The 27,066-nt window shown below is 36.3% G+C and overlaps 1 protein-coding gene across 4 annotated transcripts in view; it reads right to left on the bottom strand.

Moving 5' to 3' along the window:
• Positions 1–2,551: 2,551 nt before the first annotated feature.
• The window catches only part of IL1RAPL2 (interleukin 1 receptor accessory protein like 2), a 1,100,174-nt gene continuing 1,075,659 nt past the window's right edge, over positions 2,552–27,066 (bottom strand). For all 4 annotated transcript variants that reach the window (XM_082447592.1, XM_082447591.1, XM_082447594.1 and 1 more), the window contains 3 exons: positions 22,726–22,869; positions 17,157–17,327; positions 2,552–5,326 (listed from right to left, as the gene is read on the bottom strand). In XM_082447592.1, the coding sequence (XP_082303718.1) occupies positions 4,629–5,326; positions 17,157–17,327; positions 22,726–22,869 (1,013 nt within the window). In that variant the 3' untranslated portion in view covers positions 2,552–4,628. The remainder of the gene's footprint in view (positions 5,327–17,156; positions 17,328–22,725; positions 22,870–27,066) is intronic.

Here is a 27,066-nt window from a genome sequence, read left to right as displayed (position 1 = left end):
AAATGATCAAATTCCATCAATTCCTTGTTTAAGATTTTGTGATTATACTCAGTGGAGTAAATTTAATTATTTGTTTCTAAATCAGATTTGCTGAAGCACTTTGCCTTTCCTGACAAATATTCTCCTGCAAACACTTCAGGTTTGCTCCAGTAGCAAATATACCTATTGTTATGTTGTCTCTATCCTTGTCTTTACAGTGTGAGGGTGCTCAGTTAAGAAGGTAAGTTAAATACTCTAAAATAATTCCTTTGATACAACTAAGTTTTCTGATCTTTGGAGTCTTTATTGACTGTGTTTTTTCTTCATTTTCCATTTTTCACATCCCACATCCTGCCTATTCCTCTTCATCCTCAAATTTGCCTTTTTTTGAGAATATCCAGGCCACCACCCTCCATCTCTTATCACCTCACATGTGGACTATGACAACAGCCCCCTGACTGGCCTCCCTGACACAATTGTTTCCCTCCATCTAATTCTTCTTACCAGGTGCATGTTCCAGAGATTCTCCTGGCCTTAGTTTTTATTATGTGCTCACACAGATTTCTGCCCTTGCTAGCCAAATTTGCTCATCAGCTAAATAGGACTTACTTATTTCCCCCTCAGTCTTTACATGTGCTATTCTCCACATTTGGGAAATTGCCTTTTTTTCACTACTTGTTCCCTCTGTTCCAAACTTAACAACTCTTGCCCAATTCAGGACTGAATCACCCCACCTCACTTATCAGCTCTGTGTGTACGATATTAATTTTTCTACACTGGACTGTGTTTTTCAAATACCCCTTTCTTCTTGCATTTGATGTGTAAAATACTTGAGAACAGGGACTTCAATTTTTTAAACATATTTCTATCATACTTTTTGTAGTGGACAGTACACAGTGGGCATCTAATATTCACAATTGACTTTGGTAATATCTGGAGAAATGTGTTTGATTAACTAGCAGTGAGCATTTGGGAAGACAAGCTTTGATGGGTGTAGGTGATTTTACAAGTTCTGATTTCACAGTAATTAGAGTGCTGAATAACCTTCTTAAATTGCCTATGGCTGATTTTAGTTCTAAAAAAGACAAATTTGATATGAAAGAGTTTGAAGTGAATTATTGTTTATCAAACAGCCCCATATATTCATCAGAGTGCCTTGATGTTCAACACTGTGACCTCCTATCAAACATCTTATAACAAAAATGCATGAGTCATAGAGAAATTTGAGCCAGACAATTTTCAACATTAAATTCTCTCCCAGAAAAGAGCAACAACGTTTGCAAGTGTTCAAACTTAACTGGATACTATGGAACTATTTTCTGTCTTAACTGCACTCTGGTTTTATCAGATCACTACCTCACCTTGGGAAATGAATACAAGGAGCGTAAAGATTTATATGTGCAATTTTCAGGATATTTCCCTTGGTCATTATTTAATTTTCTAGAAAACGCTTGGTGAAAACCAACTAATTTATTTAAAAATAAAAAGCCAAAGGGCAGTAAATTCTTGAAACCAGTGGTTCTATATACTTGTAAGCCCTTCAACCACCAAGTGCGTCAGGGAGTCTCCTTCTTTTACTTGCCATAATTTCCTTCTTTCTCACACCAGCCATTTTCCAACTTGTTACAGAGGTAATCCACAGGATACTACTCATTTCCGTGTTCTCTTGAAAATCCTGTATAAATTTCTATAAATTTCTTTCATAACGGAACTGTTTCTCCTCTCACTGAAGCCTATTTCCTAGTTTTAAACAGCCACAGATCTTCAACAAAATATCAACTTTTCACATGATGAAAAGTTGGGTTCGTCTTATCAGAAGCCCTCAAGTGTCATTTTACCCATTTTTAAATGAGAGTGATTGATTGAAAGCAGAACACATTTGGATCTAATTCAATTAAGACTTAGAGGGGATGAGGAGAGATACCTTCTTACGTCTTTTCAAGAACCATCCAGCTACCTTTCAGAGTCTCCATAGTTAGATTGGAGCCCATAGATTGCCAAACCTGCTGGATTTCACACTTTGTCGAATTAAAACCATGTATGTGTTGTTCATCTCCCTGAGCATTATTTTTAATGCAGTTTTCATTTCCTATGTATCTATTGCTTTTGTGCATTTCTCACTTGTCTCATAATTATTTCTGACATTTTCAGAATTTTTCACCTTAAAATAGCATCAGTTTTAAGAAGTAAGCATACTGTTGGTGGATGAGCTATATAAAGTTGTTATGAATGTATGGGAACTAGTTGCATCAGTATTTTTCTAAATTTCCAAAATCCATTTCAGTGAAAAACTGAGAACAAAAATTTTTCCCACTGTGAAAGCAACTGGAAGAATGCATCATGTTCTAGACTAAATACTTATTATGCCCATATGGGCTATATCTTTTAAAAAAAATCTCAGATGAAAATTGAATTTTGAATTGCCATCTAGAAATAAATTTTTATAGATAGTGTACACATTGGTTCCTGAAAATGGTAGAAAAGGTTTCTTGTCAAGTTCCCCAACACAAGTGTGAATGCTCTGTTTTTGACTACCTACTAGTAGTGAAAGGACACATTGTGGCCAGCCAACTCAAATTGCTACCCACGTTTAATCATTGTAAATAAAGGAAGCAGAGAGACCCATGTTATATTTTCAGAACTGGCATGCTCAATACAGAACTATTAGTTTAAAAATACCACTGAACATTCTATTTGAATTAATCTAGACTTCTGTGAAAAACAAACTAATAAAAAGTACAATTGGTCACTTAAACATGTACTACTCATTTCATGCAGGTTATTAACTTAGTAATTACACATATCATTAAAGAACAATGAGAGTAAATACAACTTTGTAACACTTGGAAAACAGTTCTGAATCGATAAATTTCCATTTTGAAATACCTAAAGTTTCTACAGAAGCAAAATCACTTTTCTCAGTGGAAAAAAAAAAATACATCTATGAAACACCTATGTGTTGAACAGTACTTTTTAAAGGAGCAACTAATTGTCCCACTGTGAAATGAACATGTATCACTGCTAAGGTTTCACATACTGTTGGTGCATAATGCATTTTCTGAGCAGCTGGATATGGAAAAGCAGCAGAAAAACAAGTACTTTGAACAAAACCCATGGATTATAGGGAATCACTCATGTAAAGAGGTTGAAAGAAATAAAACATGTTACCTAATGTTCTCTTACACATTTGAGTTTCACAATTACAAGGACTGGGAAAATTCTTAATTTTTACACACTGTGTACATTTGTACTTGTTTATATTTGCCCCAAAACATGATTTAAGAACCATATACAAAATGCCAGAATGAAACTCAATTAACAATTGACCCCCACAGGAATCTTTGTGGAGAGCACACCCAAATTAATTCGAAGAACATAAATTAGTAATTCACAATAAATACTAGAATAGGGGCACATTCCTTACAGCAAATTCACAATATTTTAGATTATTCACAGGGATTTTCTGATATGGTACAGTCACAGTCACAATGTGAGGGTAGAGAAGTTTAGTCTATAAAATATACTCATTGAAGCACCAGGAATAGAGATACTTCTGAAGGAGCCTTGCACACATGGCCAAGCAGATATTGTGTATGTACAGAATAGTCTGTTTCACAACTACATTTCAGATGAGAATCACTGCAATTGCTGCTCTACCACTAGTAAACTTGAATCATTTAGCACTTCATCTGTGAATATTGTTGTTTCACTTCTTTTCTACTGCTGACGCTTGCAGTCAATATTTATTTAAATTCAAACTCCAACGATGTTGAAATAAAAGTAGGAAGATGTGAGCATCTTCATATAAAGCTTATAGCAGGTCAAGAGATCATTTGGAAAAAATCCAAATCTGATTGTTAGCAAACAATAAAATGCATAACTTAAAATGTGTTTTCAAATTTGTAAAACTTTGTTAATAGGCTAAAATGCCATAAGGTTTGTTTAACACCATCCTAAAAGAACAGCCTATCTATTCATTTGCTTAAGAAATGCACATTGTTTATCTACCTACCAGTTTGCCTACAGAAGATGTGCTTGCTTAATAAAACTAAAGGCTCTCATTATGAGCTGTTGATTTAGTACACAGAAGTTGTCCATTATGTTGAAGAAGTTCTAAACGTTTCAATCACATTTTTTCTTAACTGATCTTCCTCTACAAACAATCTTCCACTTGGGATGCCTCAACACTTCTTTCTTGATAATTCCTGATTTTCGGTTACTCTATAGAAGTTCTCTTTTCCCCTTAAAACTTAGTTCAGAAATTTCAAATTCAGTTAAAGTCTTTAAATTTCCTGCTTTCAAATAACATGTAAGTACTGAAATATTCATAAATATTAACTTACCTACCAAACTTGCAGTCTAAGTGGTATCATAAAACCTACTCTATAGAATAGAATTTAATATTGTTTTCTTTTAAGGAAGAAATCAAAACTGTACATTGGAACAAGGTACTATACTACAAAAGCAGGTCCTTCTATCCCCCCACTATTCTGGAAATGTAAACAAAAAAATTAGATACAAAAGTGATTTCTGTGCCTTTTTCTTTGAACACCTTTTCAGCACCTCAATGTTATTAGGTGTACTTTTTGCTTGGTATAGCAGAAATTTTGTATGCTCACATAGCTGTTCAGAGGACTTCAGATTTTCCGCTACCAAATATCACTGGTGAAGCTAAGCTCTTTGGATGATAAAGGTAGCAGGGAACTGTTCCTATGAAATTCCTGGGTATCTTTCAGGGCATTATTAAGGGGTAGCTGTCCATTGAGTAGTGTCGGAGGCAGGTTACAATAAGTGTGGTGGTTGCCTAAGGAAGGTACTGGCAAAGTGGTGGTTGGCATCTCGTGTTTATAACCTCTGCAACAGTGCCTCATTTGCATCGAATCTGAATGGTGGAAATCTGGGAGATCAGCTTGAGATGACACCAGAGAGGCTGAGGTACTGGTCATGGCAATAGATGGTATAGGCTGGAGTTCTCCAAAAAGTCCTTGTTCTGCGGAGTCCAGAACATGACACTGAGAAAGCATTTCTTTTTTCCTGATGGGCATTTCATATACTAAGTGCTTCCAAAACTTAGAATTTAATTTGCTGCTCTTGGGTCCCTTCCACTTGATCAAGGACAGAAGTTTGATGCTGCGCTTTAGTGACTCCACTTCCTGGCAATTCACCTTCCCCTTTAATTCTGTACATTCAATCAAAATCACTTTGATTTCTCCACTGACTAGCATGTTATGGAGTCTGCTTTCCAATTCGAAAACACTCCATCCTCGTCTGAGAATATAGTCTGGAGTTAGCACGATAATAAGTCTTCTGCTTTGCTCAACACATCTTGTGAGATCTTCAATGTAGGCTACAAATCACAGAAAGAGAGAAAGAGTAAAACAAAGACATTTCCAGTCTTTAAAGCATTAGGTTTGCACCCTAGTATAGCAAAGATCCAGTCTTTCACTAAGGTACATCACATTTTCTTTTCTTGTATTGCACACTCAGAAAGCTCATTGCCTTAAAAATAAAAATGAAAAAAAAAAAAAAACCAAGCTTCTAATACTTTCCTTTCCCCTCATCATTACTTACAGTGTTCTGTTAGCTATATAAACTCTGACTTCTTCAGAGCTTAGGTGTAGTTCAGTTATTTTTATTTACTTAATCATTTAATTCAAGGCAGGCTTCCAGGCTAGTAGTCTAAGTGAACAAGCAATCAGTGGGTTGATGAAAAGAGAAATGGAACCTTTTAATGAAGGTCACTGTATTTATGGGTTTGGTTTGCTTTTCCCCCAGTTTCCAACTACTAAACAAGTAGAGGGTCTATGTATATATAATATATATATATATATATATAATATATATATATTATTTTTATATATATATATATAAATATATAAATACTTCAAAGATAATGTGATTGATAGAGATGGTGGAAAATCTCTTCTACAATCCTAGCTTGTTTCTCAGAATACCTTCTGTTCTTTGCAACCTTACGTTCTCCATTTTGCCCTTCAAACCCGGAGATAGGGAAGTGGTGTGTGTGTGCCCATGACTTTAATTTGAACCAGCTGCTCTTTGTTCAGAGGAGGAGTGAGGGGTGGAGTCGGAGGTGGGGGATGGTGTGGAGTGAACAGTAAAGGGGGAGGAGTCTATCAACTGAGAAGTCTTTGCTCTACTTTGTGGAACAATTCTGAAAGTGAGGTGAATAAGTTATGTCCTTTTCCTAGTAGAAAAACACTCAACGAACTCTAGATTTGTTTATCCCATGGAATAATCCTTTTGCAACCGTGCTTCCCAAAGTCTTATCCGCCAAAAAGGGAAACACACACATGTGTTAACAAATGGAGACTTGGACACAGGTGCTGCAACAGAGAGCTGTCTTTACTAAGCAGAGCACAAGGCCTTGTCTAATGTACAGTGCCCTCTAGCAGAAGCAGTGCTTACAGAAGCATAGCAACATTTGTCACTGCAAATCTGCCCAAGGTTACAGACTGCTTTCAAGGAGTCACGTCCAGTACACAGTGAGGGGCCACCAAACAGCCCAGTACAAGCCATTTGAAAAGAGAAACTTATTTTACAGATGCATATTTTACAGATGATCTCTCTTTTCCAGGATTTTATTTCTACCATTTGGCAGCAAGAACACTTTCACAAGTGAAAAAGAGCAAATTTTCTATACACCCTACAGATAAACAAAAAACTTTTTGAGAGATACACAGAGAATTGCCCATTTAACAATTTGTTGTTATTGCTGTTTTGGTTTTTACTTAATACATTTCAGGACTTTCTCATGCAGTAGTTACAGAGACTGTATCTGAGGGAATAAGGCAACTTCTAAGTGGGGAGGGAACCCATTAAGAATTTTATGCATTTTCTTTTAGAGATCACGTTTTCAAGGAAAAAAAATCAGCATTGATTGAAATCTGCAAAAAATAAAAATGAAAACAAAAAAAACAAACAAAAATACCACACAAGTAGCAATGGGGAAGTTATCACTCTGTAATTGTCATTTAGAGAACTGGTGAAACAGAATGGAAGGAAAGGTAGAAAGTTTCAATAGAGTGGAAAAATATTATCCCAATGTATCAACAGCTCTGACTCTTCATTTTCTTCCTTTCTTTCTGCTCCCAAAAAGAAAGAAGTTATGTGGGAAGCTTCATCATTAGAAGTTGGATCTGTAAGATACAGTAAAATAAACTATCATGCATCTTTCCCATTATTCTTTTCACCTTTCCTCCAAACAAAACGAAACAAAACCAAACCCCAAACTTATACATGGTATAAGTGCAGGAGTCCATGAAAACACAATTTTACCAGGTTATGTATGAGTTAATTGTTATTTTTACAGAAGAATTCCTTACCAAATGATTTACCGAGGAATTATTCCAAGTAGCATTCTTCCCTCATTAATTGTAGCTTTACATTTAATTTTTAAAAATTGATCTGTACAAACCTTGGCAGGAGCACATTTGTCACAGAAACTATACCTCTATGAACAACATTGTTTCTATGTGTTGGGATGTAGTTTATTTTTAAACTATACTTTTAAAAACAAAAGGTATAAGCTATACATATCTCTATCCATCTCAAGAAAATTACAACTCAAGTGTTCAGTCATAAGAGAAACTATACACATACACACTAATGAATTTGACTGGGATGTCATACGCTTTGGCTTTATTATCCTCTTTCTCGATTGGGGAAGGGAACAGGGTACAACATTTTCCCCCATTAATATTGTTCTCCGCCTTCACCAGTCTATTACACTTTGCCATTTGACAGCTAAGCAGAATGCAAAATTTAGGGTTTGGGGGGCTTCTTAGAGACTCATTAAACAGAATTTTCACTTGCCCCCAGAAGGGATGCCTGTCAGGACGGATCCCACTACACTCAGCTGCACAGGGTGTGGGTGTTGAAGGGAACCTTGGAGAGAGGGAGTGGTCCCTGTCTCCTGCATACTACGCTGGCTGTGCTTATCCTGGCAAAGCCTAGTGGAGAGTTGAGGCAACCATCCAGATAATTCCGGCTGAAAACCTGCTCTGGAAGAAAAAAAGGTCTGAATTATCCTGGTTTGCCCTATATATACATTAATCATATGCACTGGAGTCAGTCAGTCAGTACCTCTAAATTTTCCCTGGGTAGACACAGCCCAAGTGTCCCAAAGAAAACATGAGCCATTTTCTTGGGCCCTGAATTTCGTGTTCCATTTCACTTGGTGAAAAACCAAGTGGAAGTTTTCAGATGTGAAGCCCACATTTCACTTCTTGGGATGGTGATCAGTGGCTGGGCAGCAACCTCAATGTTTGAAAGCAGCTGGGGAGGTGCCTCTAAGAGCTGCCTGGCTCTAAGGAAAAGAAGGCGAGACTGTGCCCTAGCTTCCATATTCTGGCTTGTTCTCTCTGTTTTTCTATGCTTTTTTTCTCATTCTCACCCTCTTTGCTCCTCTTTCTTTCTCCATTTCTTTTTTTTTTTTCTTTTCCTGTGCTGTCTCTCTTGTCCTTTTACCTCCCTCTTTGCTTTCTTTCTCACTTTTTTCTCCCTTCCCCTGTTTTACTCTCCCTTCCTCTTTTGCCTATCTCCCTTTGCCCCCTTTCTCCCTCCCTTCCTAAATCTTTTCTTTCTGTCTCTTTATCTTTGGGAAAAAACAAGGACCTAAAAAGTATAAATAAATTAGCAAGGGACCCAACAGGTAGAGTTAATATTTTTTACTTGCTAATCTTTAGCCAGGCAGTCGTTGCTGGCTCCTACACAGCAAGTGCCCAAAATAATTTTCCCCTTACCCTGGGGTTGCATGTCTGTATCCAATGACTGTGAATTGGAGCCTGATCCATTAGGACCATGTCCTGTTTTTGTATGGCCTGTGAGCTAAGAATGATTTTTTAAAACATTTTTAAAGGGTTGTAAAAGAAATAAAGAATATGATGCAACAGAGACCATATATAACCTACAAAGCCTAAAATATTTATTCTCTGGACCTTTACAGAGAAAGGTTGCCACCCCTGAATTAGAGACCAATCAGGATGTTTAGGTTTGGAAAAGTTCCAAATAAACTAAGCAGAAACAGGCATCAAGTTAAGGCATTGCTGGTCCATAGCTAGTGTAGTCCATGACAGGCAGTGGTGTTTGTCATGGTAGGGCTGTGGTTTTGTGGGAGACATATTAGAAAACTTCAGAAACCGTTTTAAAAGGTTTCTTACCACGAAGAGATAATAAAGAAATGTTTTTCAAAAAAAAAAAATCCCTAAATCCACAGCACATAAGAATACTCGCTAAATCTTGCCCTGACTTGTTCAGGCAAATTTAGCAACTGAGTAGCAGGAATCCCTTAAAAGACTCTTTTTTTCCGCATAAAAATATAAAGTATCACTTAAATGAAAGGTCATTATTTCTTTGCAGATTTTGGTTTGAAGTAACTTATGATGACAGAAAAAACTAAAGAGGGTTGCGTCTGACAGCATTCTGCTTCTCTAAACAAGGCTATGAAACCACGCTAGATTATCAGCCATGAAACAAAGCTATTACACTTAACCTATTTGTGATCTTCACAATTTTGTAAAAAAACAAACAAACAAACAAAACGGACAGTTGTATAAACCAAAATTCCAGTGTATTTAGAAAAATAGAATTCAATCTACAAAAGTGACTTGAAAACAGGACACATTAACAAAGCAAAATGTAAACTGAAGGAAGAAATAAAAGGACAAAATAGAAGCAGAAAGAATATAATGGCAGCCCCAAGAAATTGCTTCTAATGGGGTGTATGTTCTTTCCCAAAGAACTCAGTACTCTTAAATGTCAGGCTTTGAATCTACTGCAGACGTAGGCAGAAGGACAAGGGGAGAACACTCTCATTCATGAATTTCTATGTGGTCTTGCTACTGCCTACTAACCATCTGATTTATCAAACTAATCAATTAGCTACTTATAAATTATCTTTGTGTTGACACTTCCACTTATGTCAGGATCATTATTAGGGGCAGATAGCATATTAAAAATTAAAAGACAAATAGTCTATAAACAAAAGCGTAACTTATTACTTTGCCAGGTTCAAATAATAGAATCTTGGTAGGCTTATATTCACAGCTATGTACAACCAATATCAGTTAAACAGACAAATCATTAGGGTGAGATAGGATGCATCAAAACTGATAATACCCCACCAATTTTAGTGAATATTAGTTAATTGATAGCTATCAATGGTGATATTTATTAAACCTATGGATTAATATATCAATACTTAAAATCAAGACAATTTCTGACAGTGATTGAGATTGATCCACTCCTACGACTGGTGAGGAAAAACCAGCAAAAATAATACAGATTTCACATGTATCAAAAAAAGTGTATTACTCTGCACTAAATATTTGGTAAAAAATTATTAGACCTCTGGTATAAATAGAGGCATACAGTGAGGTACTTTATAATGTAGTCTTACTGAAAATACTACCTGCATTTAAAATAATGACACTTAATACTAACCTATTGAAAGAGATACAGGTTGACAACCTCACTCTTTGTCTTGGCCAATGTTGCTAAAGCTTTTGGGCCTTGGTTCTGTCTCTGGCAGGTGTAAGAATCTGTGTTGTCTGCCACAGAGATTGAGGGTACAAAATTTTTTATTTAGCCAGGTGTGTGTGAGGGGAGTAGGGGGCTTTCTAAACAGTGTGTGATATTACTTGCCCTACAAAAACCTTCCCTGGCCCCTCCTCCAAGTCCTTGGCTTGATAATTCATAGTTCACTGGGCTAAATTTTTTGGCAGGATTTTTGTTTTCTATTGACTAGTGTAAATGTTCTAACTGATTCTGATTAAAAAGTTGATCAACAGTTAACATGGATTTGTTGAGTCCTTGTGAGTGCAGGGAACTACAATTTATTTACAGTTTTGACTTTGGAGGCTGTATTTCTGGTAGTGAATCCTTTACTTTTGCTATAGCATTTCACCAGTGGATGGACAGGGAAGCATGACGGTGGGCAGAATTTACTCTGGAATGTTGTCCACATCTCAAAATTCTTTCTCTTCCCTCTTTACCTCTTCACTGAGAATAGAGGTAAGTAATAGAACACATTCAGAGAATACTAAAAGAAAGAAAATGTGGAGAGTAGCAAACAAAGAGAGTCTGCAAAATGTCCTTCCCCTCCTCTTTTCCCCCTTAAACTCATGCCCTAAAAATTTGTAGGTATAACTAATTTTAATCAGTGAAATCTTGATAAATATGGAACAAGACAACTTGCTCCTTATATAGTTTTTTCTGTGGTTCTTTTGGTAATTAAGACAATTTTATCCTGGTCTTCTACTCTTTTTTAAGGTGTCTGTTCTTTGTGCTATCCAAAAAGTAGATTTCCTGATTGAAATTCTACACAATGGATTCTTCCTTTACCTCAAACTTTGATGAGAAACCTCAGTCCATTGACCGCAGTACTTTGCTGGGCATATTGGATACAGTTCCCTCTCTCTTGACTGTAACATGAAGGGGATGGTGGGCATATCTAATTTTATTCCATGTGAGTAAATTGTACACAATGTGTTAAATTTCCATGACTGTGCATGTCACCCCTGCCTCACACTTTTTAGGTCACAGACGTCAGATTGCCTGGAAAAGGAATTTATTACTCCCCAAGGACAATTTCCTTGAATGGTATCCAATATGTCCAGCTATTAGAGGAACTATTGGCAATGAGTAGCTACAGATCCATGTACAAAAATGTTTTTTGCATGCCTCACTTCAGAAGTGACTAGGGATCATGTGACACCAGATGTATTCTCTAGTCATTTGTCATTTCAATGTCAGCACAATCACATGGCCATTAAAGAACTGAAGATTAGAATAATGAGGAAGGTCTAGCAAATGCAAGAATGTAATCAGACATTATAATTTTTCCCTTAAATTACTGAAAGAGTCCTAGGATTCTTGAGTGAGAGAAACTCATAGAAATTTGAGCATGAAAACAAATGGAAAGACAATTTGATATTTGAGGCCAAATTCATAAATATAATTTCAATAGACATGGCTGATCAGCCATACGCACGATAATATTTTTTGCTCACTAGTGTCTTTCTCTGGTGCAATAATGCAGGAAGAACTCACACAGAGATCCTCATAGTCTTCCTATGATTAGAAGAGGAAACTGAGCTAAAAGACTTTGAAAGATTTTTTTCTCTTTAATGTGCACTTAATCATCTATAGATTTTTCTAAAACTTCAGCCAGAACTAGCTCAATTTATAATTGTTAATCAGTATTGCAATGCACTTTTAAGCACCTTGCTTGCTTTCTCTTAAGGGCAAACAAAAGCTACAGGATTGGGTTGTTTCTACTTTTAGTCTTGGAGTACTATTCTCTCCATCTGACCAGTTGATTAACTTTTATATTTTTATGTTTTTAAATCTCTGCAGAAACACTGAGATAAGATGGGCTCAAAAGCCTAAATGGTACTCATCCAAAAATGTCCCCAATCTCAGGATCTCAACTGCACAGCTGGGTTCTGTTGGTCACATGTCAGCTTCAGAGCACATCTGTTCATTCCTAAAGGATCCACTAGGCCCTATGAACACAATGTGCTCTGTGTAGAGTACTTTACACCACAAAACCCAGCAGCTGCATGGGTGAGAAAATCTCTACTTCTCAAGTTTGTGTCTCTAGGCAGTTTGAGTAGAGTGTTTTCTCTCTGGCTTTCTTTTGGTTGCCTGTCACTCCTGACATTCAGATGCCTGTTGGCAACAAAGTTGCTTTTGCTATTCTACTACAGATGTTTCTAGCCTGGGAAGAGACAGACCAAACTTTTACTGGAAAGTAGAAATTCTTGCCACATTCAGGCACCAAACCTGAGAAAACATAAGGAAGATCCTGGCCACAGGCTCAAGAATGGAAAGGTAGGTCACTGCCAGGAAAATGTCCAGATCTGAAGACTTTTAGTTTTAGCATTTAGGAAAAATGTTTGTGTCAAATCTTCCCACCTGTGCTGTTCCATGATGGTCAAAGGACACTTCTCTAGTAGGGCATGCGAGAAGGGTACAGTTACCTATACCTCACCTTGGAAAGTGAAATCTTTATATTGAAGCTTTTCGTGAACTCATGGTCATGCGTGCATTGGTGTCAGGGGGAGGGAGAAGGGTGAGGGAGACCCATTCATGTACTTCTGAAACTGTATACATTGGAAATATTTGTGTGTTGATGAGGTTGAGTTGGAATACCATGAGAGTGGTACAAAAGAAACTGAAGATACATCAAAAGTGAAGGCATTAAACATGAATGGGTTTATGTCATAGACTTCATTAGTTTGATTCATAGAAAATTATTGTTGTAGGTCAAGAATGATATTATGAAGTCTGCTTTTACAATTCTCAAAGGCCTCATTGCTAGTTTTTAGAGGAAGGAGCAGTCTTGGGTCAACATGTTTTAAATGAGATGTGAGGGACAAACGTAGCTTATAATATTGTAACTACCTCCCCCCCCCGCAGGAATGTGTCTATATTTATATAGCATAACCTGTTAAATCTGTACCAATGGCTGCAACTACAGACCACAGAAGCTTCTTTAATAACACACATACACCAAGTCCAAAATGTTCTACTCTGTCATTCATGTGTAAATCAAGTATATTATTCATATACTTCATCGACTTCCTGAATGCGTGCTAAAAATGCCAAGGAAAAACTCGTTAATCGTGACATGGTGACTGCTCAGCCAGCTCTGAAATGTTGATGGAAAAGAAAAATGGTCAAAGGGCCTTTTTAAGAACCTCTGCAGGTTACACTCGCAAATCGGAATTCAGAGAACATGAATTTCCTCGTTCAGGAAGGAAGGATTAAAATCAAACACCCTCCAGTGGTTGCATCTAAAAACTGCATAGTTGTCCCAAATGGCTTAGTTGTAAAAGGAGTCTTCCTGTGTACCACTGAGTACCCAGGATCCAAGTCCCTGCTCAGTCTAATTGTTGTGCAATCTCAAAAAAACTAAAATGATCTTCTATGGACTATAAAAATCTCTCTTCACCCTAATAACATCATCTTGGGTATTTTTATGTTGAGTTCTTTAAATGCCAGGGTATACGAGGTGACAACCTTCTATTATCTCTTGTGTAGTGTGTTATAGTCCTCAACTAAAATCTTGTAGTTTTGTGCTAGGAAATATGGCTTGTGTAAGCCTCATACCCCATGGCCAAGGAGGACATTCAGACTTGTCTGTGATACACTAAAACAACTAATCGATTTCAATCAATTTAGCCAATCAACTAGCTGACTCAATGAGGTGTAAAATAGTCTACCACCTGTTTGGCTAAATTGACACAGCAGGTTGATTCAATTGACCTGTCGTCATCAAAATAGACTATCTATCTGAGAGAACTAAGAGAACACGTTTGGGGATGCATCTCTCTCGCTCTCATGCTCTCTGGGTCTCACTCTCACCCATGCACAATAGCTGCTTCTTTATATAATAAACAAGTGTCATCTACTGAGTCTCAGGTAAAGTGGCTCGCCTGTGTTCCATGTTGTCCCTATTTCCTTTTCTGATGTGCACAATGTTGAAGCATTGTTTTCCAGGTCAGAAGAAAGATAATCAAATTTGATGTGTTCGGACATGAAGGGTGACATTTTTTAAGTCACTTAGTGGGGTTGATAAAGACTGTCTATTGTGGTGCCAACAATTTTGTAATGCAATAAGGCAGAAATTGAATTCATATTGAATCCTACTGAAGGTGACTTGACATAGAGTATAAATTCCACTTTGGTAATGATATTACTTTAATACAATTTAGTACACTATCACTCTAAAAATCGATGTTGCAGAATTTTGATAGTTAACAAGATGCTCTTGGCAAAAATGCAAAAAATACATAGGAATCTAAGGAATTAAACCAAAAAATAGTAAAGGGATATTTTTGATATTTCATTAATGATTGATCAACCTCTTGTAGATATTCTTTCTAATATCTGAAAAAAATAAAAGTAATATACACATTAAGACTGAAACTATTCCTATTAATTACATTTTTTTCTTTCAGCAGAAAGCTCCTTTTTTAGATTTCATATTCACTTTGTTAAAAAAATGCCTTTCAGATACTGTCATGTAAAAATTAAAATTTTTACTTATTTCATTCTTATTATTTCCTCTTGTCTTAAACCAATACTATTAAAACAAAATCAACAAGCATCTATGAAGCATATGCTGAGTTCAAGTATTTTGGTAGATGATAACAGGGGTATGAAGATGAATGAGAGACAGTCCTTGCCCTCACGGAGCTTATAGTTTTGCTGAGAAGATAAGACAAATAGCTGGAACACTACATTAAAAAAAGAAAATAATACAAAATATCACAGGAGTAAGGAGTACAAAATTTATAGTCAAACAAGTGATTATACACCACATACTCTAGGGCTAGAGAAATTATTATGGACTTTTTACAGAGGCAGTGTTATGGAGAGTATAAATAGGATTTGTAAAGGTGTAGAAGACTAACATGAACAAAAGTGTTGCACCAGACTGTAGCAAGCAGTGTTTAGCTAAGGGTTAATGGATTTTATACTGTAAGAAATGGTGAAGAATTTAAGGTTGTTGAATAGGGGAGAGACATGATCAAGGAGGTATACATATTAGTGGGACTAGATGCGTAAGAGGAAAAATAGGGAAGGCAGAGAGTAATCAACATTCAGGTATGAGGTGATTAGGGCCTATACTAGAATGGTGGAAGTGGTAATGGAAAAGATGCAATGGACACTGGATTTGGGAGAGAGATACAAAAGAATCAAAAATGACTCTGAGGTATCTGCATGTTACTTGGGGCTCGATCAATGTAGAAGTGGTATTTAAAGTCATGAAAATAAAGGAAATTACAGAAAGAAAAGAGGAGAGGATCATGGGAAGAAATCTGGGGAAATATTACATTTGTAGAAAGTAATGTACCAGAAAATATTGTCTGGTTTCTTTCTATGCATGTGTAAGTGTGCATACTCATGTGCAAACCCAAACATATACAGAAACATATGCACTCTGAAAAAAGAGATGAACAGCAAAACTCAGTTGTTTCAATTTGTTTCCTGTCAGTTTAGTGACCACGGTGGACTTCTGATAATCTGAATAAAAGTTATTGAGGAATAAATAGCGTGATCTAGAGGAGTGAGAACCAGAATCAAACAGATATATGTTCTTATTCCATCTCTACCATTTGCCAGCTGACTGGTCTTGGACTTTTTTCAGGCCTTATTTCCTCATCTGTAAGATGAAGATAACAGTACCTGCTCTTTCTCCACATAGGGTTATTGTAAAGATGAAATGAAATAATGTATGTGAAAATATTCTATATACTGTGAAGTACTAAATATATAAGCTTTTAAATTTTGTTAGCCCATGTGTATAAATTACCATATTCTGATTTGTGGTCACAGCTTAATTTCCCCCTCTCAAGGATATTAATATAGACATGCGAATGAATTCTAGCACTTTTATGTTCCCTCAATGGCATTTCAAGCTCTTCGAGGGCAGGGACCATATCTTTTCTGTATTTACCTCACACTTTACTGTGTACAGTACTCTGAACAGAAACAGGAAAAAAAAGTATATATTTTTACTTGAACCTGAATTTATTCTGTAAGCTCAAATATAGCTTTCAATATGTAGCATAATTTAAAAGTAGCACTCAAGCCTACATAGTCTAGAACTTCTTAAAAAGAATTTAAATACACAGTGAAGGTGCCATACGCCATGGCCTCACTTTCATTTTTCAGTGGATTTTCTTCTGCAAATCTGGAAATTAGTATTAAAGCATAAATTCACAGTTATTAGTGACAATGATTGTAGGTATAAGTAGAAGCACAATGACAGAAGACCAGCTTTGGAACTGAAATGCATTGAAAATCTGAAATGCAAAAAATCTGAAATGCAAAAAGTCTGAAATGCAAAAAAAATCTGACTTATACACATTTTTTTAAACGATCATCATTTTCTCAGAACACTAAGGCAATATAATAAAGCATACCATTAAAGCACAATTTAAAAACCATACCTAAAATATAAATGAGAGTGCCTTTTAAAAAAATTTGGATGCTAGAAAGTCAGAACACAGGTATTGGGGAAAAAGTTGAATTTAATAAAATCTCCTGTAAGAAAAACTATCTAAATACTTGGCTCTGACATTTGAAGTCTCCACATAACTTAAGTGAAGCCAAACTTTTAAAATATAAAACTTGAAAGTACTTACTTCCACTTGGAATTAGGTCTCTTTCTGGGATGAAGAGTTTATATCCATAGTGTTTTTCTAGCACATCTGGCAGTATTTCAAGAGCAAACTGCTCTTCTTCAGGGTTGTCACATTCCAAAGTATCTTGGTCCACTTTTGTGTAAGAGAGATAGGCATCATATTCCTTGTTGTCTTAGAAACAAAGAAAAACAAAAGGGTTGTATGTATCATTAGGTTCGCTTTAAGTACTAAATGTCTATAATCATTAACAGGCTGGAATAAGCACTATAATTAGTGACTGTCATTAATAACTGGAAAAAATAAGTCACATGCAATGCTATAAGAAATCTGGTACATTTCAACATAACTTAGTTATAGTCATAGGGTATGAACTGAAACTGTTATGCAGTGGGCAACATATAGTCAGGACAGAATAAAAGACAACTATTATTTGTGACTTTTGGTGTGAATGATCAGCTCAGTGTGTTTGAATGCAGGACTAAATAGACTCATGGATTTGAACTCTTTCTGTGCCAGTTGGCTTGGCTCTGTTACTTGGTCACAGACTATACCTTGTTTGCACAAATATGTGTAAGAGATCCAAGAGGGGCTGGGCCCTAGAGTGTGGAAGATCGAAATAATCCAGCCTCACTCCTGGAGACACTACTTGTAGCACATGCCATACTTCCAGTTGGTTAGTGTCGTCATCCTCATATACAAAATGCAGTTCATTACCAAATATTAGAGAGAGCAGCTGGGTTTTATACAAGTGCATTGCCTGTTATTCTTGTTCAATCCATGGCCAACTAATTTGACACAAGCTACCAAAAGAAGCCTTTGTTTCAGAATATACATCCTTCCAATATTGCCAAATTAGGTTTTCCCTTCACACATTTAGTCAGAGAGTTAACTGTGCTTTGAGAATGTATTTTTTTCTTCCTTTGCTGTATTGGCTCAGAGCCAGTCTCCCCAAAGAGAAAACTCTCTCTCTCTCTCTCTCTCTCTCTCTCTCTCTCTCTCTATATATATATATATATATATATATATATATGCAGTTTTTTCTCAAAGTATTAGTCCCCGCTGGTTTTAGAAGGAACACATTGGAAAAGTTATAGTGGTTTTCAAAATTCCCTTATTTATAGAAAAAAATTTAAAAGTTAATGTAGTGAACCTAGACTCATATGGAACTATTAGTATTTATTAAACCTAGTTACTTGCAAATAATAATTTTAAAAGACGAGCAAACATTTCAGGATTTGTTTCTAAAACACAAAAATAGTTTCCATTAAAACAGACCTGATTAGAATATAGCTAAATCTTGACCAAAAGTTAATTTACAGGATGAAGCAGCCACTCACTTCCCTATACCACTAAAATTTGGTTCTACCTGCTGAAAGAGGAATATGTGATAGGCATATAAAGAGATATAAATACCCTATGGTAGGAGTACGCAGGACCCCCTATCTAGTGATAACTGAGGCAGGATTATATTGTTCTAAGTCTAGTAAGATTCCAGGCTTCACTACCCCCACATGAAAGGAACTCTGCTTATTTATGTTAAGATGGTGCCTGAAGCCAGGAGGCTTCTCTTTAGCCTGTCCTCTAGCTGGAAAAGACTTCTGTGAACCTTGGTTGGGTACTTGATTGCCTAGAAGCAGATGCACATGAAGGACTGCCCTGATAGTTGAGATCACTTGGCTTACAAATGGGGCACATTCCGCTGTTATGCATAAAACGCCACTTGGAAGTGAGAATGTTCATAAGCAATGCTAATGTAAGAACCTCCTGGTAATCCTAGCACCTCTGCCCCTGTTCCAATCAAGCTCAGGATGCACCTGCAGGCCCTTGACTTTCTCCAGCTATAATTACTCACCTGGGACTGAGAGCTGCCGATGATACACAGCTGGAAGAATAAAATAGGCCAAAGGACAAACAGATCCATTTCTATGAGCAGAATGTATTTCATTGTTTTTGATGGATGGTGTTGCTGCCTCAAACTCCATAATGTTAGACTAGACCCTAGTTTCCTCTGACTTTGATAACTCTATCTTACAAATCTCCTGAAATTCAACAAGTTATTAATTCATTCAACAGTGATTTGTTGAGCATCTACTATGAGCTAGCCATCTGCAATGACTACCTGACTCTTTCACCCATCTGGCCAGAACTTCTAGACTCTTGCCACATTGCTTGTCCTGACTATGACTATTTGCCCTCCAACCATGCCTAATCTCACATATTCCTGGTCCTATCCTTACTTGCTTCACCTATACTCTAATAGAGGTGATGCTACAAAGACTTTTTTCCAGAAAAATATTGCTATATTTGCATATCCCAAGTCAAGTTATGAGAAAGAACATGGATGTCTTTGATATGTGTTAACACCCAACACATCTGGATAACAAATTGTACACAACATTCTAGAAACACATCATTCTTTGGAAAATGATTGCTTCTGGTTTCAGTCATGTCCCTTTAAGGTGAACTAAAGGTGAAGAGTTTATGGTAGCTGGCCAGAGCAGGAAGAGAGCTCTTAAAGCCACCATGTCAGATGTCCCAGAAGGTCTAGGATGCCAGCTAGTGAGCAAGCAGTGATGCAGATGCCACAGTTTTAAAAACGCACTTCAGCTCTATGTAGACAGCCAAGAAAACCTCATGAATAGCCACGGCTGTTGCTCACAAAGAGGAGCAAGATGGATAGAGCAATATCAACAATATGATGCAAGTAAAGTTTAACAGCAAGTCCTGAAAATTGTTTTAAAACCGAATGGCAATTCAGCAACACCACTTTGCTAGGTGAGGCTGATGAGCATTCCTCTGTGTTAAATCATGCTGACTAAGCTCAACTGAGGAACCAGAAAACAGCACAATGGAGACAGAACATTATAAGGAAGAGGGCTCGCACAGTGGTCACCATAGGTATGCTGTTCCCAATGAAGAGAGAAATTATGACAAAGGGAACCAAACTCTCTGTGGAAGAATTTTCCTGTTATCACACTGTCCTTCCCATTTTAAAATCTCATTTTAATCCTGTTCACCATTAGGAAGCCATTCCTGTTTACAATGTAGTTCTTCTGGGTCTCTGCTAAACACAGTGCTAAATCCTTAGCTTCTAAAGTGCGAAGACTGTGTAACTTTGTGGATTATTGTGTCTTCAATGCCTACTATACTACCAGTGTGTGTGTGTGTGTGTGTGTGTGTGTGTGTGTGTGTGTGTGTGTGTGTGTGTGTGTGTGTGTAGGGTTAATCCAGGTGAAGAATATATATAAGTATATACATCATTCATAGTGCTTGGCACACAGTAGACACTTAATAAGTATTTAATGACTGCATAATTCAAAGATGAAATAAATGAAGCAATCATTGCTTGATGAATTGAAATGAAATGAATTATATCAAAAATGTTTAAGAAGTCAGTTTGATATATTTTATTTTATAAAATATGGCCTTTTTATAAGAACTTTCAGGAAATGCTACTATAGATATGAATCCAAGAGAAAACATGAACAAAAAGTACATGGGTAAAACTATGGTGTGTCTATGAGATGTCAAAATATTTAAATAAAGAAATGAAAATTCAGTAGGCTATCTAGCTGACATTTGGCATCATGAAACTGGATATTTCTAGAAGAGCTTTAATATTCATTTATTCATCCTCACTACATATCTGCTGACTTTTTAGTATTCTATTCAGCTAGTACAGAGATTGTGTGTTTAAAGTCCAAGTTTCCATGTAGGAATATAAACTATTTTAATTTTCCTTCCTGCTGAAAATCCTTGAAGTTCCCGCCCAATTGAATTTTTCCCTAAAATAATTGGTTTGGAACCAATACACACAATTCTCTAACCAAAATGCTCTAGATTACTTGTCATCTTTGGCCACATGGGTCACATTGGAGATATAGATGCAAAATGTCCTATGATATTAGCATGAATTTAATCTTACAAATATGTACTACAACTGATCAGTTAGTCTGGATTATTGGATGTGGGTGATGAAAGTAATTATTTCAGATTAACTTCATAAACTATATCACCTCTTGCAGAAAGTATTAACAAATTGCTTGTAATCATGACCTAAAGCAAATGAATCAGAGCAAACTCCCTTTCATGTACTTTCATATAGACAATGCATCTTTAACATTCCCAGTTAGATACTTTAGCCATTTGTTGGCGCTTGGGAACCAGTGAAATTTTCCTCAATAGCATATTTCATCTCATTATTTTATGTGTACAGGTTAAGAAGTCAGATTTTTCAATATTAATTATTGTACACAGAAACTGAAGGTAATTGACTACATTTTCATACATATTGTTGGAGCATGTAATTATCATCAGAACAGGCCCTAATTTCTCACATTGAAGATATATCTAAATAAGGGTCTTTGGTACTTTTGAATAGGCTGCTATAATCATTAGGTAAATACACTTTTTTGATAATGAGCATGCATCTGTGTTCACCAAACAGCATTTCTCGAATTTACTGTGAAAACATAAAAGTCAATTAAAACACACTCATATCATTGTTCATATCATAGTAACAATAAGACCAAAATCAAAGATTCTTCAAAAATTTTGATGTTACATTCACCACTCTGCCTTTCTCCTATCACTATAAAAATAAAACAAAATCATAAACTGCTCTCCTTTGAGGATCTCAAAACAAACAAGAGCTCTAACTTTCATTATTCCAATAGAATGAAAACTAAAATTGAAATCTGGCTTTTTAAAGGAATGACTTACAATTGAATTTCTTTTTTATCTTGGCTTACCTAAGGCATTCCATACACATGTTTCCAAGGCTTATAGTAGTTTGTGGGCGAGGACTGTATGCATAAGGAGTGATATGTCATGATTTCTTATTGGTATTGTTTGGAAATATGGTAATTTGTTCTCTTGAAAAATTAAATCATTTTTGAATGTTCAAAGAAACAAGGACTCAATACAACGTTTTGTTGATATTTCATATATAAGATTTTCAAGGGCCATAAATGACAAACAGAAGAAAATTATAAGCCACATTCTGAATTTTTTTCCATTGAGGTCACCTTTGAGAATTGTGCTACAATCATCCAAAATATATCAGTCCAGATGTACTATGAGCTTTAAAATGAGTATCTCCATAGCTTTTAATATATTTTTTGAATAATTTGCTTTTTTCAATGCCAGGAAGAGCTAAATATGATCTGTGCCTAAATTTGAATCTTCTGGAAGAAAAAAAAGAAATTGATTCTTAATTTGTTTCTTAATAAGGGAAAGGGCTTTGACAGCAATTGTTTGATCTCCTGACCAACTAATAGCTCCTTGTTAAACTATTTATTTTGGAAATAAATTTCAAGAAATAAAACTATTTTAAAGAACACCCATATATTCTTTACCCAGGTTCATCTATTAATATTTTCTCCCCTTTGCTGTCTTTCTTGATAGATTAATACCATTTTTTTCTGAACTATTTGAGGGTAAGTTGCATTAGTCATAGCCTTTTAACTCTAAATTTTGCATCATGTATCTCCTAAGAATAGGGATATTCTCTTACATAATCACAAATTCATGCCTTTTAATTGAATTTGAACAATAGGAGACAGCTTACCATCTGCAGTTTCATCACCTCCAAAATGCTGTCGGTAGAAGAGCATCAATTCAATATTGTAGCATTTGTAGATGACCACGAGCAGTACAAGGAGGAGGAAGATTGCTCCCAGGCCTCCTGCAAGTTCAATTTTGTAGATTAAATCTGGAACAAATAAAATAAACAGGAAAAGGTAATTAAATCAGCAACATTGAGGAACTTCCCATATTTCTAGTCTCTAAGATGTACAACCCATTCTGTTTTTCTTTACAGAAGATTCTTGCTTAATGCAGTAAGTAGATGTGTTCTTGATACATTTGTGTAAATCAATTTCTTGTTAAATTAACTCTCTTCTAAATATTTGAAAAATTTTACTGTTGAAAGTGATGTCTATCTGAAAAAGAATAGTCTCTCCCACTTTGTTTTGAACACATCTAGACCTCACATGTATACTTTTGCTTTAAGTGTACTTCAGGAAACTATTAGAGCTGCCTTTTACTGGGTTCAGGTCCAATATTTTGTTGTTTCTGTTAAATTATCTTTTGGCTTAGCAAGATTACAATCTAATACTTCTTAGGCCACAGGCCCTATTCTTCTACAGGAGAACAGCATCATAAAATTATTCTCAGAATCAAATAAAAACCAATGAGCCTACAGGATTTAACTGTTTCATTTAACCACAGTAGAATATAATCCAATAGAAGGTAGGCAGGGGAAATTAGCTTATCCATTTCCCCTACTTATCTGAATAAATGACTATAATTTGTATGTGATATAATATGCCCAATGGTGCTAAAAGAGAATGAGAAATCTAGGCTAATCACTTGGCCTATTCAGCCAACACCAGGCTACCTGATAGCAGCCTTAGGCTCTTCCAGTGGGGCACCCCTAGTACTCTGAGAGTTGGAACAATTAAATCAACACATAATGGAAGGAGACATAGTATATCCTAGGCCCAGGACATAGTGACTTACCTGTAGCTTAATTAGTGATATTAACAAAATCTAGGGTGTATCATCAAAAGAGGGGATAGCATCATGGAATTTAGAGAAAGGGGAAGTCAGAGAAGAATTTAGAATATGAATTCAGCAATGTCCAGAGGAGAAATGCTGAATCTGAAAGACACTAGACCAGAGATATTTTCCACTGTGTGACAGGGAAATTCATTGGTCTCAACATAATACAGATAAAACTATCTTAAAAATTAGCTAAGCTCCCCTTAATCTAATTCCATAATTACCAAGTGACTCTTTTATTATTAATTCAGCTTACCACGTAACTACAAACTGAAAAAGGGAGTGGCATTTTAGTTTGTACATCAGTTGCTTATGAGTTTGCTTGGCATCAATCAGCCTCCCTGGATGGATCAATTCTGGGGTACTGCCAAAAGCAAATTGATGACCATGACAGACTGCCATTCTTGAAGGTCTCTTGACAATAAAATCATGAGCCTTTCCCTGGGATTGTCCCTTGTCTCTATATAGGCTTATTGCTCAAGATAAATTAGGCTCAATATAACAATAAGATTAAGAAAGAAGATTAACATATATAATATATACTACAAGTAATGTATATTATAGATAAAATTTTCTACCAGTCTACTATCTATTCTCTAAGTAATCCTTTAGGGCAAGAATTGTTGGTCCAAATTCATCACTGAAGAATCTAAGACTCAGTAGTTTAATTCACTTAACCAAGGTCATACACCTGAGTGGCCAAGATGGGACTTGAGCCCAGATATTCTAACTTCATATTTAAGGTTCTTTTTATTCACCACAGTTTTGTAAGCTCCTCTGGAAATTGACAATGAAATTCCTTCTCCCTCTTCCTCCATAGAACTCTTGGTAATGCTTCTCGAGAACATGTGACCTGCGGTGAATTTTGGATTCTTCTGCCCTTTCAATTCCAAGGAAAGAAGCTAAACTACAATTGCCAGGCAGAACGATAGGACCGAGCAGATCTCAGACAGTTGTTTATTGGAGGGTATTGAAGAATTCTGTAGCTATATCAAGAAGGAACGAGGGACTCCTTGGAGTCCAGCATATGAGAAGTTTTAGGTTTTGTAGGGAGATAGAGAATTTGGTATTTTAAAAGAGGTGGAGTAATAGAGAAGATGGTAGTGGCCAGAGACAGCATGGCCAATGAGGAGAGTCGCTGAGTAGAAATGTAAGAAATATAAATGTATTCTTTTTCAGTAAGGAGAGAGGGAGAAGGATAGAAAAAAGAAGCGAGTGAAGCTGTTGTGAGAGACAAAATATATTAATAAGGAGCATTATGAGGGGCCACATAATGAGTAGGGATAGGAAATTGGAATCTATCTCTGTCATGCCTGCTGCAAGAGGTGGTCATTTGGAAAATTAAGCCACAAAATTTCAGGTAAAAATAATCCTACCTCATATTAGCTCTGCCTCCTGCCCTCCCTATAGAAAGTGACTCCCCAGGAACAACTCCTGCCTCTATGTGGGTGGTAAGGCAGGCTTGCTTATGAGACCTCTGTGGGGCTGCAGTATCACAACCTTTGCTTGTTTTCTTACTGTTTTATCAATTATGCATTCTTTTTTTATTCAAAAAAAAAAGAATATCAAGTGTCTTTATTTTTTTTTAACATCTTTATTGGAGTATAATTGCTTTACAATGGTGTGTTAGTTTCTGCTTTATAACAAAGTGAATCAGCTATACATATACATATATCCCCATATCTCCTCCCTCTTGTGTCTCCCTCCCACCCTCCCTATCCCACCCCTCTAGGCGGTCACAAAGCACCGAGCTGATCTCCCTGTGCTATGCAGCTGCTTCCCACTACCTATCTATTTTACATTTGGTAGTATATTTAAGTCCATGCCACTCTCTCACTTCGTCCCAGCTTACCCTTCCCCCTCCTCATGTCCTCGAGTCCATTCTTTACGTCTGTGTCTTTATTCCTGTCCTGCCCCTAGGTTCTTCAGAACCATTTTTTTTTTAGATTCCATATATATGTATTAGCATACGGTATTTGTTTTTCTAGCCAGTGTTAAATTGACAGGACAATATGATTTTTTTTTGTTTACTCTGAAAACTGAATTCTCTTTGATCTTAGGTCATTGATTGACTTGATTCAACATGTTTTTCCTGTTGTAAAATGTTCATTTAATGTTGTAATTTTGTTAACTCTCTGTCTCTGTCTCTCTCCCTCTGTCTCACTCTCTGGTCAGAACAGATTTCAACTGTTTTCAAAGTCACTGAATGGGATTTTTTTCCACCAATTTCTATGTTATTTACAGAGTAGAGTTGCTATTAGATAGATGGAAAACTTCAGCAGCAGGAACAATTTGTGCTCCCAAGTAGCAGACACCTTTTTCAGCAGTAAATTTATGGAAGAAAACTGTGGTGTGAAAAGTACCTTTGTGGTTTTGGGGTCCATTTTATAAAAATATCTTTGAAAGATATGACCTAATGATGGCTGTTTACATTGAAAACTGTGGACTGAGTCCCTGAGACTCAACCAGTATTCTTTGATTCAGCCCAGGCAGTCACATTAAAAGGGAAACATATATCCTATAATCAGAGGGCAGAATTGCCATCACCCAGTTGACACCTAGCTTTTCTTTTGTCTTCTGTTTTCAACTGCCATTTTCCATCTCAGCAGGATCTATACTTCTAGGGACATTTCCTGACTGAGAAGGTGAAAGTCATTTTATTTGGACTGTGTCGTGTATACGCTTCACAAGGATAGAGATAGCCAGAACAGCAAATATTTATGGGATTGTAACTTTTTCCAGGCACCCAAAGTACAAATATAGTTCTTTTTAACCTTCTTAGTTTGAACCCAGCTAGTTCTTCACTTTGAACATGAAGATCAGACAGTATAGAATGGGACAAATAATAGCTGAAGTCAAGGGACTGGAGAGCAGGAAGACTGGAACTGTTCTGAGCTTGCTCATAATTTGGGAAGCAGGTTAGGAGATCCCACCTGAGGGTCTCCTATACAGGTTGGGGGTTCAGGGTGGGGCAGTAGCACTAGAAATGAAGAGAAAGAGAGAGTCATTGATATGTCTCTGTTTGTGGGAAAGGGAGTATGTGCAGAGAAGGCATAATTATCAGAATTTTTCTAGCATTAAGTTCAGAGTCTTGGTTCACAAAAAAAAAAAAAAAAGAATGAATTTCTTACTAAAATGTTAGTTGTACTTGTTGGCAAATAGTTCATTGGAGAGTGAGGGCATAGCAGGTTAGTAAATGAAGGTAGAAGATGCATAGGTAAGAGACATCTTGCTTTGAGAATGCCTGACCCTGTTAATTGCATATATTAGACATGAGTTTTCATTTTACGAAAGGCCTTTTCACTTTGTGAAAGGATTCATGAAATGTTTCTTCTCTATAATGATC

This window comes from Balaenoptera physalus, assembly GCF_965194825.1.
Source record: "Balaenoptera physalus genome assembly, chromosome: X".
In the NCBI taxonomy this organism is placed as follows: Eukaryota; Metazoa; Chordata; class Mammalia; order Artiodactyla; family Balaenopteridae; genus Balaenoptera; species Balaenoptera physalus.
The sequence above is the reverse complement of the archived record's forward strand: the minus strand, read 5'-3'. Positions and strand labels throughout refer to the sequence as shown.